Below are 14,045 nucleotides of genomic sequence, written 5' to 3' on the forward strand. Positions count from 1 at the left end.
CTATTAACTATTATTAGTACTATTAAGTAAAATATATGCTCAAGAAGACAGTATATTATCTGATGTAACATATGCCTGTGGTGATCAGGTATACCCGACGGAGGAATAAAAGGGAAATTAGGGAAATACAAAGTCTTTATGTCTAATTCCCATTTTACCATTTCTTAGCCTCACTGTTGTCTCTTCTGTAAAATGGGAAAACAGTTATTCTGTTTTAAAGAGTAAATAACAAGGTGTATTGTATCTTTGAAAATTCTGTTTCATAGTAAGCATTCAATGTTAATTTCCCTTTTTATAGCTTTCTGGGTTGGGAATGCTGTTAGTCCTACCTATCATTTATTTCAGCCCTTCAGCCAGAGACCACTAGGAACACACTTACATTTGAATAAATTTTGTTTATTACTCAGATACCCTGGAAATCTGTTGGGAGTATCTCAGTAAGAAGGTGTCTGAAAAGACTTATGGAAGGGTTTGGGCTTGTTTTTGGTAATTTGGGGGAGGTAGGGGTATATTGCATGAAATGTTCCCTTGGTATCTCTAATTTTCTTGAAGAGATCTCTAGTCTTTCCCATTCTGTTGTTTTCCTCTATTTCTTTGCATTGATCACTGAAGAAGGCATTCTTATCTCTTCTTGCTGTTCTTTGGAACTCTGCGTTCAGATGCTTATATCTTTCCTTTTCTCCTTTGCTTTTCGCCTCTCTTCTTTTCACAGCTATTTGTAAGGCCTTCCCAGACAGCCATTTTGCTTTTTTGCATTTCTTTTCCGTGGGGATGGTCTTGAGTCTCCTGTACAGTGTCACGAATCTCATTCCATAGTTCATCAGGAACTCTATCCATCAGATCTAGACCCTTAAATCTATTTCTCACTTCCACTGTATAATCATAAGGGATTTGATTGAGGTCATACCTGAATGGTCTAGTGGTTTTCCCTACTTTCTTCAATTTCAGTCTGAATTTGGCAATAAGGAGTTCATGATCTGAGCCACAGTCAGCTCCTGGTCTTATTTTTGTTGACTGTATAGAGCTTCTCCATCTTTCGCTGCAAAGAATACAATCAGTCTGATTTCGGTGTTGACCATCTGGTGATGTCCATGTGCAGAGTCTTCTCCTGTGTTGTTGGAAGAGGGTGTTTGCTATGACCAGTGCATTTTCTTGGCAAAACTCTATTAGTCTTTGCCCTGCTTCATTCCGCATTCCAAGGCCAAATTTGCCTGTTACTCCAGGTGTTTCTTGACTTCCTACTTTTGCATTCCAGTCCCCTATAATGAAAAGGACATCTTTTTTGGGTGTTACTTCTAAAAGATCTTGTAGGTCTTCATAAAACTGTTCAACTTCAGTTTCTTCAGCGTTACTGGTTGGACATAGACTTAGATAACTGTGATATTGAATGGTTTGCCTTGGAGACGAACAGAGATCATTCTGTCGTTTTTGAGAATGCATCCAAGTACTGCATTTCAGACTCTTGTTGACCATGATGGCTACTCCATTTCTTCTGAGGGATTCCTGCCCACAGTAGTAGACATAGTGGTCATCTAAGTTAAATTCACCCATTCCAGTCCATTTTAGTTCGCTGATTCCTAGAATGTCGATGTTCACCTTTGCCATCTCTTGTTTGACCACTTCCAATTTGCCTTGATTCATGGACCTGACATTCCAGGTTCCTATGCAATATTGCTCTTTACAGCATCGGATCTTGCTTCTATCACCAGTCACATCCACAACTGGGTATTGTTTTTGCTTTGGCTCCATCCTTTCATTCTTTCTGGAGTTATTTCTGCACTGATCTCCAGTAGCATATTGGGCACCTAATGACCTGGGGAGTTCCTCTTTTGGTATCCTATAATTTTGCCTTTTCCTACTGTTCATGGGGTTCTCAAGGCAAGAATACTGAAGTGGCTTGCCATTCCCTTCTCCAGTGGACCACATTCTGTCAGACCTCTCAAGGGAACATTTCATGCAAAGATGGGCTCGATAAAGGACAGAAATGGTCTGGACCTAACAGAAGCAGAAGGTATTAAGAAGAGGTGGCAAGAATACACGGAAGAACTATACAAAAAAGTATCTTCACGACCCAGATAATCATGATGATGTGATCACTAATCTAGAGCCAGACATCCTGGAATGTGAAGTCAAGTGGGCCTTAGAAAGCATCACTATGAACAAAGCTAGTGGAGGTGATGGAATTCCAGTTGAGCTGTTTCAAATCCTGAAAGATGATGCTATGAAAGTGGTGCACTCAATATGTCAGCAAATTTGGAAAACTCAGCAGTGGCCACAGGCCTGGAAAAGGTCCGTTTTCATTCCAATTCCAAAGAAAGGCAATGCCAAAGAATGCTCAAACTACCGCACAATTGCACTCATCTCACTTGCTAGTAAAGTAATGCTCAAAATTCTCCAAGCCAGGCTTCAGCAATATGTGAACTGCAAACTCCCTGATGTTCAAGCTGGTTTTAGAAAAGGCAGAGGAACCAGAGATCAAATTGCCAACATCCGCTGGATCATGGAAAAAGCGAGAGAGTTCCAGAAAAACTTCTATTTCTGCTTTATTGACTTTGCCAAAGCCTTTGACTGTGTGGATCACAATAAACTGTGGAAAATTCTGAAAGAGATGGGAATACCAGACCACTTGACCTACCTCTTGAGAAATCTGTATGCAGGTCAGGAAGCAACAGTTAGAACTGGACATGGAACAACAGACTGGTTCCAAATAGGAAAAGGAGTACGTCAAGGCTGGATATTGTCACCCTGCTTGTTTAACTTATATGCAGAGTACATCGTGAGAAACGCTGGGTTGGGAGAAACACAAGCTGGAATCAAGATTGCTGGAAGAAATATCAATAACCTCAGATATGCAGATGATACCACCCTTATGGCAGAAAGTGAAGAGGAGCTAAAAAGCCTCTTGATGAAAGTGAAAGAGGAGAGTGAAAAAGTTGGCTTAAAGCTCAACATTTAGAAAACGAAGATCATGGCATCCGGTCCCATCACTTCACGGGAAATAGATGGGGAAACAGTGGAAACAGTGTTAGAATTTGGTTGTTTTGGGCTCCAAAATCACTGCAGATGGTGACTGCAGCCATGAAATTAAGACACTTACTTCTTAGTAGAAAAGTTATGACCAATATAGTTAGTATATTCAAAAGCAGAGACATTACTTTGCCAAGTAAGGTCCGTCTAGTCAAGGCTATGGTTTTTCCTGTGGTCATGTATTGGATGTGAGAGTTTGACTGTGGAGAAGGCTGAGCGCCGAAGAATTGATGCTTTTGAAGTGTGGTGTTGGAGAAGACTCTTGAGAGTCCCTTGGACTGCAAGGAGATCCAACCAGTCCATTCTGAAGGAGATCAACCCTGGGATTTCTTCGGAAGGAATGATGCTAAAGCTGAAACTCTAGTACTTTGGCCATCTCATGCGAAGAGTTGACTCATTGGAAAAGACTCTGGTGCTGGGAGGGATTGGGGGCAGGAGGAGAAGGGGACGACCGAGGATGAGATGGCTGGATGGCATCACGGACTCGACGGACATGAGTCTGAGTGAACTCCGGGAGATGGTGATGGACAGGGAGGCCTGGCGTGCTGCGATTCATGGGGTCGCGAAGAGTCGGACATGACTGAGCAACTGAACTGAACTGAACTGAACTGAACTGAGGGGTATATTATCATTATGTAGAAGGAGAGATGGAAAAGCCTCATTTGGAAATGAAGCAGCATTCAGTCATATTGGCCAGGATTGAGGGAAGTTTGGTCATTTTTGTGGTTTGGACAGTGTTCCTGATTTTGCCAGTGTTGAGACATGATTATGGAGTGGACTTGTCATGATCCATCACGGTCATAGGTTGGCCTTGTCTGATGCTGGTGTTCTGTAAAACTGTTCACATTTATCAGGAGAATCCTCCATGCAGGGGTGTCAGGCCTGCCTCCCCATGTCAGGGGCAGTACTTCTCCTCCTTACATGCTTCCAGATTAAGTTGGGGAAGAAAACCTCTCCCCCCATATGCATACATCTCTGAAGATTTCTTTTCCCATTAAATCTTACATAAAAGTAACACATGAATAAAATTTTAAAAAATATTCATACAAAGAAGTAATATTCAGAACACTGTAGATATCTCCATTCTTTTTCTTCCTGTAGTAGACTAGCAACAGTTTGGTGTACCTCCTCCCAGTCCTTTTTATGTTTTTGCATGTATAAACACAGATATAAATAATTCATGTTGGGTTAAATACAAATGCATTCATACTCGATACAGTTCTCTACAGCTTGATTTTTCTTAAAATCAATATGCTTTGGGGGGGGGGGGGCCTCCCAGGTGGCTCAGTGGTAAAGAATCTGCCTGCCAATACCGGAGACATGGGTTTGATTCCAGGATTGGGAAGATCCCCTGGAGGAGGAAATGGCAACCCACTCCAGTATTCTTGCTTGGGAAATCCCATGGACAGAGGATCCTGGCCAGCCACAGTCCATGGGCTCACAGAAGAGTAGGACATGACTTAGAGATTCAGTAACAACAACAATAAACTTTGGAGAGCTATGCGTAAATCTGTATGCATAGTGCATAGAGCTTCCTTGTATTTTTATAAACACTTTCAAGAATAATTTAAAAGGAACATGCATATTGTTATAATTTTAAGAGTTGTTGCTCAGTCATGTCCAACTCCTTGGGACCCCGTGGACTGCAGCACCCCAGGCTTCCCTGTCCTTCACCGTCTCCCAGAGCTTGCCCAAACCCATGTCCATTGGGTCGGTGATGCCAACCAACTATCTTGTCCTCTGTTGTCCCGTTCTCCTGCCTTCAGTCTTTCCCAGCATCAGGGTCTTTTCTAATGAGTCGGCTCTTTGCATCAAGTGGCAAACGTGCATACAGATTCCTTGTGTTTTATAAACATTTTCAAGAATAATTAAAAGAAACATGCATTTTCTTATAATTTGAAGAGTTCAGTTCATTTCAGTTCAGTCACTCAGTTGTGTCTGACTCTTTGAGACACCATGAACCGCAGCACACCAGGCCTCCCTGTCCATCACCAACTCCTGGAGTCCACCCAAACCCATGTCCATTGAGTTGGTGATGCCATCCAACCATCTAATCCTCTGTCGTCCCCTTCTCCTCCTGCCTTCAATCTTTCCCAGTATCAGGGTCTTTTCAAATGAGTCAGCTCTTTGCATCAGGTGACCAAAGTATTGGAGTTTCAGCTTCAACATCAGTTCTTCCAATGAACACCCGGGACTGATCTCCTTTAGGATGGACTGGTTGGATCTCCTTGCAGTCCAAGGGACTCTCAAGAGTCTTCTCCAACCACACAGTTCAAAAGCATCAATTCTTCGGTGCTCAGCTTTCTTCACAGTCCAACTCTCACATCCATACATGACCACAGGGAAAACCATAGCCTTGACTAGACGGACCTTAGTCGGCAAAGTAATGTCTCTGCTTTTTAATATGCTATCTAGGTTGGTCATAACTTTGCTTTGGAAGAGTTAGAAATGGTCATAAAACTGTCTTCATAGAGATGCTGTATTTAAGACCTGTGGCGGTTTGAAGACATTAACATTGATGAGAAAGAGTCCTCTTTCTCCTTGCATGCTCCCTCCTTTTCCCCCTTAGGATTAGTCACATTTGAATTTACAGTAACTTGTTGGAAGAGAATATAGAAATTATTGTCATTTTCTCTTTTTAAGTTGTGTATTTCATCCTCTTTTGTTATTTCTAAAGTTTATTTGTAGGATTTTCCTGTGGTACAGTTTATAAAGCTTATAAATAAATGCCTGTTTAGGAGCCAGTGTTAGTAGATTTTTCTACAGTAGCATTTAATTTTGAATATCTTATATAAAAAGTTCTTTGGGGTGCTAAAATAAATAATAAGTCTTCACCCCATCTCTCAGGGATACTAGTTAGGAAATAGCCATGTAAACAGTTAATGTGTGCAATGCTGAGATAAATGTTATAAAACCAAGTGGAAGCTTTAGATGAAAGAACAAGGAGGAGAGATTTGAGATAAATTTTAAAGGATAGCAACAGTTGCAGTGCGTGGAAACTGTCATTTTGGTTAGAGAATCCTATCAGCAAACATGCAGACTCAGGATGCAGACTCAGACTCATCATACAATTGAGAAATGTGGAACATTTCATACTCGCCTGGCTGGTGTGTCCATGGAGAGAGAGAGCGGAAAATGACGTGTTTCTAAGATAGTGACTTGTTCATGAGTTGTAACTGTCAAAAGTAACTTTCATGAATACTTTTGCTATAGTAAATAATCCATATAGACTACATTCATATGGAAGTTTCTATAAAATAAGGATATAATGCCTTTGTTAATGACTACTGAAATGAGTGTTTTGAAATCCAACCATTTTATTGAAATCATGAGTATTTTTAATTTTTACTCCATGAAATGGAGTCTATTTGCCTTGCAGTGTTGTATTAGTTTCTGCTGTGCACCAGAGCGACTCAGCTCTACCTATACATGTATCACCCCTTTTTTGGACTCCTTCTCATTTAGTCACCACAGAACATTGGGCTGAGTTCCCTGTGCTCTACAGTAGGTTCTCCTTAGTTATCTGTGTTATATGTAACAGTGTATATATTTCAGTTCCAATTTTCCTATCCGTCCTATCCCCTTGAAATCATGATTATGTTCATATACGTCTTTGAAAACCTCTTTTAGGACCACTGAAACCTGGAAATGGCCCCGAGATTTTACTGGGTCAGGGGCCCACTCAGCAGCCTCCACAGCAGCATCGAGTCCTTCAGCAGCTACAGCAGGGAGACTGGAGACTGCAGCAGCTTCATCTGCAGCAGCGTCATCCTCACCAGCAGCAGCAGCTCCTTCAGGATGCTTATATGCAGCAGGTGATTGTGTTACTTGAGATACAGAAGTGTCTGTATCTTTTATATATAGCTTCTACAGCTGTGAAATTCATGCCAATTGTAAATAACAGTGAATTCCCTTTTGAGTCATGGGTACGTTGAACAGTGGACTGAAGTAAGCAGTTTGCTCAGTTTGCTGCTTATTAAAGAAAATGCATTTTATTTGCATTCTGTGAGATACTTAAGAATGCTCTGTGGAAATAGGCTGCATTGTGGCTTTATGAAGCAAAGAATGTTCACCCAGTCATTTGGCACCAGAAATAAGTACTGCAGTTTATGATGAGTAGTATCTTTTGAGTTGCATTTTGAGTTCATATATATACAGACTAATAAGGTTGTTGAAAAGGTGATATTAGGCTTTCAGAGGTAGCATTGTCTTGGGTTCTTGTTCTTATTTTTATGTTTTTTTTTTTTTGCCTGTTTTGGGTTAAGTGTGTGTTACGTATGTGTGTAGGTGTATGGGGGTCAGCATTTAGAAGGGACATAGAAAAAAATGGCCTTAACTTCTGTTTTGTTCTTTGCCTCATCAGAATCTGCAGATTTCTAGTGTTACTAAACTATTTTAAATTTAATGGCTGTTGTTATCATCCTTCCATCATTTCCTGAAATATTTTTGAGCCAGTTATATGCATGACACTTCTTATGGGTGCACTCGTGGTCTGCTCTTGACTGATAGACCCAGAGTGAAGAGGCGTTAAATAGGGGTGCCATTGGATGGCCAGAAGATATCATTGAAGGGGAGACAGAGGAGTGGGAATTTACTGTTATAATTCCTGCAGACAAATCACTTCAGGGTCTTCATCAACTGGTAAATGGGTTTAGGTTTCTTCCAGACATCCTTAAACTGTGCTGGAAATTGCTTTTAGTTGAATCTATTATGTTGCATTGATTATTTTGAAACCAGTTCCAATAAGCAGATGTAAGTTCCAGTCACTTACTGATTATAGGTATTTCACATTAGTGTTTGACTGTTGAGTACCCAAGTCATTGTTATGGTAGGATCAATACTTCAAAATAAAAGGCTATGGGACAAAAATGGCATGAGTAATATTATTGAATTTGTTTTTCAAATTGTAGTATCAGCATGCAGTGCAGCAGCAACAGATGCTTCAGCAGCAGTTGTTAATGCATTCGGTGTATCAGCCACAACCTCCTGCATCACAGTATCCTGCAATGGTAAGTGTTACATAACTTTTAGAGGTTGCTTTTGGAGTATACACTCCAGTGTTGGAATTCACAGTGTGAATAGTATTTTCTAGAATTTAGTAATTCAGAATTAACTCAAGTTAATTAATGGACATATATTTTATCAAAGCCAGTTATGTGTGCTCAAGCAGTTTTACATTGGGTTGAACCTGGATTTGGCAGATCATAATTGACTGACAGTATTTTTCTCTTATCTCATAGTATAAGGATATGACTGCTTACCCAAGATATCTTGTCATATGTTTCTTTCATTTGACAAATGTCTATTGAATAAAAAAAAGTAAGAAAAGAAGGAAGCCCAAAGGAAAATTACATTTGCTTCAGACAATAGTTTGACCTTTTTTTTTATAGCAACCACCATACTAAGTGACTTTAAACTACTGTATTGTTTTTTTCTTAAACCATTTAAAGGAGAATTTTTGAATCCTGCTAGGTGAGCCTAACTTTCCAGTTTCTTAAAAATTGAGGTATAATTGACATAAGATTATGTTAGTTTCAGGTAGATTATAATAATTTGTTGTGTGTCTGTATTACAAAATAATCACTACAGTAAGTCCAGTTAAACAACTTTTAAAATAGATTTATTTTCCCTTATTGTAATGTTCTGCAGAAGCTGCTCCTTCAGATGAAAGTTGATTTTCCAGTTTCTGATTTGTTGCCAGTGTGAAAAGGAAGGAGTGAAGTAAATGGGTGCCCTGCTGATAGTGCTTCGTGCCCTTGAGCGTTGTTTTTTGTGATGGCCTGTTTTGTTTCAGATGCAGCAGTATCAGCAGGCTTTCTTGCAGCAACAGATGCTCGCTCAGCATCAGCAGTCTCAACCACAGGCATCACCAGAGTATCTCACCTCCCCTCAAGAGTTCTCCCCAGCCTTAGTGTCCTACTCTTCATCACTTCCAGCTCAGGTTGGACCCATGATGGACTCCTCTTATAGTGCCAATAGGCAAGTATTTTTCCACTGAACACAAAGGAAATCATTGTGGGAGGGGGTGTTACAATGGAGTTGGAGTCATTTCATCATTTCAAGTGGCTCCTGAATTTGGAGCCTATCTTTTTGGCGAGTCCTCTCTTACGTTTCTCTTACTAGTCCTCTCCTCTGGTCCCTGTGCATCTCTGTCCTTCCTTCCGTTTTCATCAGTTAGTCCTGCTAACTGCTATTTGCAGATAAGGCTTAGCAACATCCACCAGCATTTAAGGCTAAGAAAAGGAAAAGGAAAATTATTGTCAAAAGCAAAGCTATTGTGGTGTCTCAGCACAACCAGGGCATAAAATCACTTTATTCAGTAGTGATTTTAGAGTGATACTGTTTGTTATGGCAACTGATTTTCACTTTAAGGTTTATTCACTATGATAATAATAGTTAATATTTATTGAAGGCTTATTTATTTATTTATTTTCTCTTTGCTTTACATGTATTAAATCATTTAATCTTCTCAGTAACCCTATGAAGTAGATACTGCTTCTTCTGTTTCACAGATGAGGAAGTTGAGACCTATAGAGGTCAAGGAATTTGCCCAAGGGTGAACAGCTAGTGACCTTTATGGAGGTGATTCAAATCCCATGTGGTCCCTCTCCCAATGCATGTCCTTATCTACCACCTCCATCATAATAAAATGATCTGCTTTATCAAGTATTTATAAAGTATGAACCAGGACCCCTTAAATTTTTCAGTTATAATTTTTTTTTCCTTTTTTATTTTTCACTCTAGGTCAATTGCTGGTAAAGAGGCAGTTGCAAATATGACAAATCAGAAGAATATCAGTAACCCACCTGATATGTCAGGGTGGAATCCTTTTGGAGAGGACAATTTCTCCAAGTTAACAGAAGAGGAACTGTTGGACAGAGAATTTGACCTTCTCAGATCAAGTAAGGGACACTTGAAGGCTTATTTTGCTTCACAGTAAAATAACAGCTCTGTAATTATTCAGCAAGGCCAAAGACTGTTTGGGATGCTAAAGAGAAAATTCTTTTTGCGCATTTGAGGGCAAAATTCAGGCCATCTTCTTTTACATATACTATCATACTATCTTGTGTGCATTAGAAATCAGTTGCTTGATAGTAGCTATTAAACCTAAGATTACTGATAATATGTTGATTCCTAACACTTAAATACTGCATATCTTTGAATGTTAATTCAGAAACCTCCAAAAAATGGAAAGTTAATGTTCAAATAAAAAGGGAGACGTTAGTATCTTGCCTTACTAATCATTTTGCAGCTCTGTTTTCTTGCACACTCATTAGAAGATTTTGTGGGTCTGAGATGCCCTTTGAAAGTGCCTGAAAGAAAACATAGGCTACTACATTATGTTAATGTTTTGTAATGCCCTTTGAATGAGTGGTGACATAAAAGGGCTGCTTTGTTATCCTGGTATGGCAAAAGTGAAATAAATTCTTTTCCATCTTATATCAGATATCTCAATGTTTTTACTTGCAATCATTGCCTTTTATTAAACTACCTAATACATTTGTCAAACCTCACCATACATATTTTAGAAATTATTTTTTGGAAAAAGAATGTGTGGAGTGTTTTGAGGAGCTTGCAAAACAGTAGTGAAAACTCACTCCTGAAATTTTAATTATCAGTTTTCTGAGTCTTGGGTGTGTGTGCGCATGAGTGCCTGTGCCAAGTGTTTTTCCCCATGTTGCATGTGAAAAGGTCATTAGTTACAGTTCCTAGTTTCTGTTTTGTTTTAGGTAACTGGCCTTATGAGAACATTTATTAGGTGAAGTACTTTGTTTCAAATTGATATATATTTTATGTTAAAGTTTATAAATGCCCTGAATTCATGTAAGAATAGTTGTTTGGAATTTAAATTTGTATTTTACTTATTGGTTATATGATTATAAAAAAATTAAATTGATTAAATACAGATATAAAAATGAGTTCTGAGCCTTTAATAAAGGTTTTTTAATTTTGGTAAAACCAATCTTACATTTTTTCATTAAAAAAATTATTTTTAAACCACAACATTTTTGTATGGCATTTTTCCTACAATTTATGTTGAGTTGGCTAAAAAGCAAGGTTTTTGAAAAAGAAAAGTATCTCTTTCCTTTAAGGAGATGGTAGGGAGATATAGGGGTAACCAATCATTGTAATTTATAGGATTATTTTTAAAGCAAAAGATAAAATTAAAATATTCATTTTAATGTATTCTAAGCAGGATAGTAATTAAGGTTTGCTAAATCAGTATTTTCTACTCTCTGGGTGAAAACTCTCCACACTGTTTTAGAAAATATATAAGTTTATGGAATGGGTAAAGTATTCATATTATTCTGTACCTTATAAAAATGTTATTCTAAGCTCCTTAGAATTTATGATGACACCAAGTGTTAGTTACTTTGGATAGGCAGGAATGGCATACAGATATTCATGTATACTTCATAAAAATTGGATTTAGCTTGTAAAACCCTTAACCAGCTATTTGCTTTCAAACTTTAAGATCTGCTCACATGTGTAATTTGTGTATGTATTTGTATACACAAATGTATGCCAAAGAAAGTCAGAGTTCATTGCAGTATTAGTTATGAAAAGATATTAGGTTCCAAATGAAAGTGCAGGAGGAACTTTATCTAAAGGTCAGACTTGGAAACAACTCAGCCATTTGGAAAACCGCCTAGATGGTCCCTGAGCTACTGAACTCATTGTCACAAGGATGATTTACTTAAATTAGCACATAGCAGCAGAAAGCATGAATTCTGATACCTGGCCATGCCATTTAACTAGGTTTAACTCTGTAAAGTCACTTAACTGCTGTTCACTTGCTCATTTATAAACTGGTTATAATGATGCTTATCTCAAAGGGTTGTCAAGAAGGTTCAATAATGTCTTTCAAGAGTCTTGGCACTCCATAAATGCCACTTCCACTTTTTTTACCTTCTGTGTAAGTCTTTGGGGTCTTATTTCTGAGGTCATTTTTCTATGAAAAGCATTTTAAAATTATATCTAAACTGTCAGGTTTCTCAGCTGGCAATTAAAAAACAAATGGAAGGGGTTTTGTGGGCAAACCTGTCAGCAGCAGAGGTGATTTATGACAGCATGGAAAGAGATTGAATACTCCAGGCAAGAATATTGGAGTGGGTTGCCATTCCCTTCTCTAGGGCATCTTCCCAGCCCAGGGATCTAACCCAGGTCTTCTGCACTGCAGACAGATTCTTTACCAACTGAGCCACCAGGGAAGCTTCTAATAATTGATAGTCACAGTAATGGGGTTCAAAAAAAGTGAAATGTCTTTAATAAAGTTTATGAAGAAATCTGTTAATATATAGAATATAGTTTAGAAACATTTCCTCCCAGATTTGACTTAATTGTAAAACTGAGTCATCGTTAGCACTCCTTTCACTCACAAGCAATAAAGTATCTCATATTTGATCTACTTGATAAGATTTAAATTACACAGATGGATCTCTTCTAGAACCTTGAGTTTCAATACACTAATGTTGTAGTGAAAATTGATTGCTGGTCATTACTGGTTGGTTCCTCTGTCTCTGTCAGCATTTTCCAAATTGGAGAAATAAATTACCAATGAATTTGAAATACCACATTTATCTTTTTTTATCAGCACAGATATTTATCAACAATTTTTCAAAGTCTTTTTTAAGATTTTTTATATTTGGCTTATGAAAGCTTTCCATTGAGAAACTGAATACTTTTATGTTTGGACCTTAAAAATACTGGCATTGCCCATATAATGATTGTTCAGAATAAAACATTGCCATTTGAAGTTTTATTTTTAAAATAGTATGTGGTTATTTATTTTAAAAAAAAGAAAAAAGATATACTATCTAGGAAATACTCTACATGTGTGTATTTTGCAGGCAGTAATTCTAAAATTTTGAGATATTAAAATTCTAAGATATTAGTAATTTGTAATTTAAAAACCCATTTTTTAATCATTTTTAAGAAAACAGTGGAATCCAGCTGGCCAAGGGAGTTAACAGATAAAATACAACTCAAATTCTTCTTGCTTTTGCTTTCAGTATAACAATATTTATGGTTTGGAATTTTTAACCTGTTCCTATTTAAGACCAAAATATTACATTGAAATTAAGCATTATTAATAAAGCTAGTCTCAATATTTAAAAAAAATTTAAACTTGTATTTTTCATGGTCTTTTGTATCAAAACATTCAGATTCATGTGTTAACTTTAGAAATCTAATTGTCGTAATCTTTAATACATTAAGCACTCATTAGAATACGAGTGTTTGCTTTGGGAAAATTTAACTTGCCTTTGAATAGTCATGTAGCTCTACACATTAAAAGTAATACTTGATGATATATTTTCTTGTTTATGGATTTATTATTTCTGTTTAAAATTGCATCAAAATAATTAAAAGGAAGAGTTGAAGAAACTAAAGTCTGTGGCTCCTTGCATATTCTACTGAATGTGCATTGTTTTTCTCTGAAGCCACAGTATGAAATAGATATTAACGTCAGTATATAAACTTAGTTTGTGGTAAAACATTAACTCTCATCATTTTAACCTGATTCAGACCTATTGCTGTTCTTGTAGGGCAGAATAACAGAACTTTTCAGGCATATTAGAATGGTGTCAAAGTATCAGATGATGACTCTACTTTTAAACGTTATTCTTTAATCTTTTGGCTGTTAAAGCCATTATCCATCCATATAAGCTGTTGAATTAACTTTTTAGAGTATATTCATTTTTCTGATGATATTATGGAATATAATTTGATTCTAAAATTTTTAAATTGTCTATTTTTGCTATCTGTATCTATTAAAATTCTTGAAAAAATACTGTCTTCATTCAGCACAAATACTTTGGGAAGGCAGGAAGAGGTAAGTTATAAATCAAGCTTAAGTTTTACTCTAATGAAAAGAAAACAATTCAGAAAAAGAAAACGAAAGTTCTTTGAAAATGGAGCTTAAATATATTTTAGGGGTTACTGTATTTGAAAAGTAACTACATACCATTTCATTAGTTTTTATTTATATATAGTTGGTAACTTAAAAAATTAATATG

At 37.3% G+C, this 14,045-nt stretch overlaps 1 protein-coding gene across 2 annotated transcripts in view; it reads left to right on the plus strand.

Moving 5' to 3' along the window:
- The window catches only part of BMP2K (BMP2 inducible kinase), a 122,284-nt gene that overhangs the window by 84,841 nt on the left and 23,398 nt on the right, over positions 1–14,045 (plus strand). For both annotated transcript variants that reach the window (XM_018049628.1, XM_018049629.1), the window contains exons 11-14: positions 6,658–6,842; positions 7,938–8,036; positions 8,822–9,006; positions 9,772–9,929. In XM_018049628.1, the coding sequence (XP_017905117.1) occupies positions 6,658–6,842; positions 7,938–8,036; positions 8,822–9,006; positions 9,772–9,929 (627 nt within the window). The remainder of the gene's footprint in view (positions 1–6,657; positions 6,843–7,937; positions 8,037–8,821; positions 9,007–9,771; positions 9,930–14,045) is intronic.

This window comes from Capra hircus, chromosome 6 (genome assembly GCF_001704415.2).
Source record: "Capra hircus breed San Clemente chromosome 6, ASM170441v1, whole genome shotgun sequence".
In the NCBI taxonomy this organism is placed as follows: Eukaryota; Metazoa; Chordata; class Mammalia; order Artiodactyla; family Bovidae; genus Capra; species Capra hircus.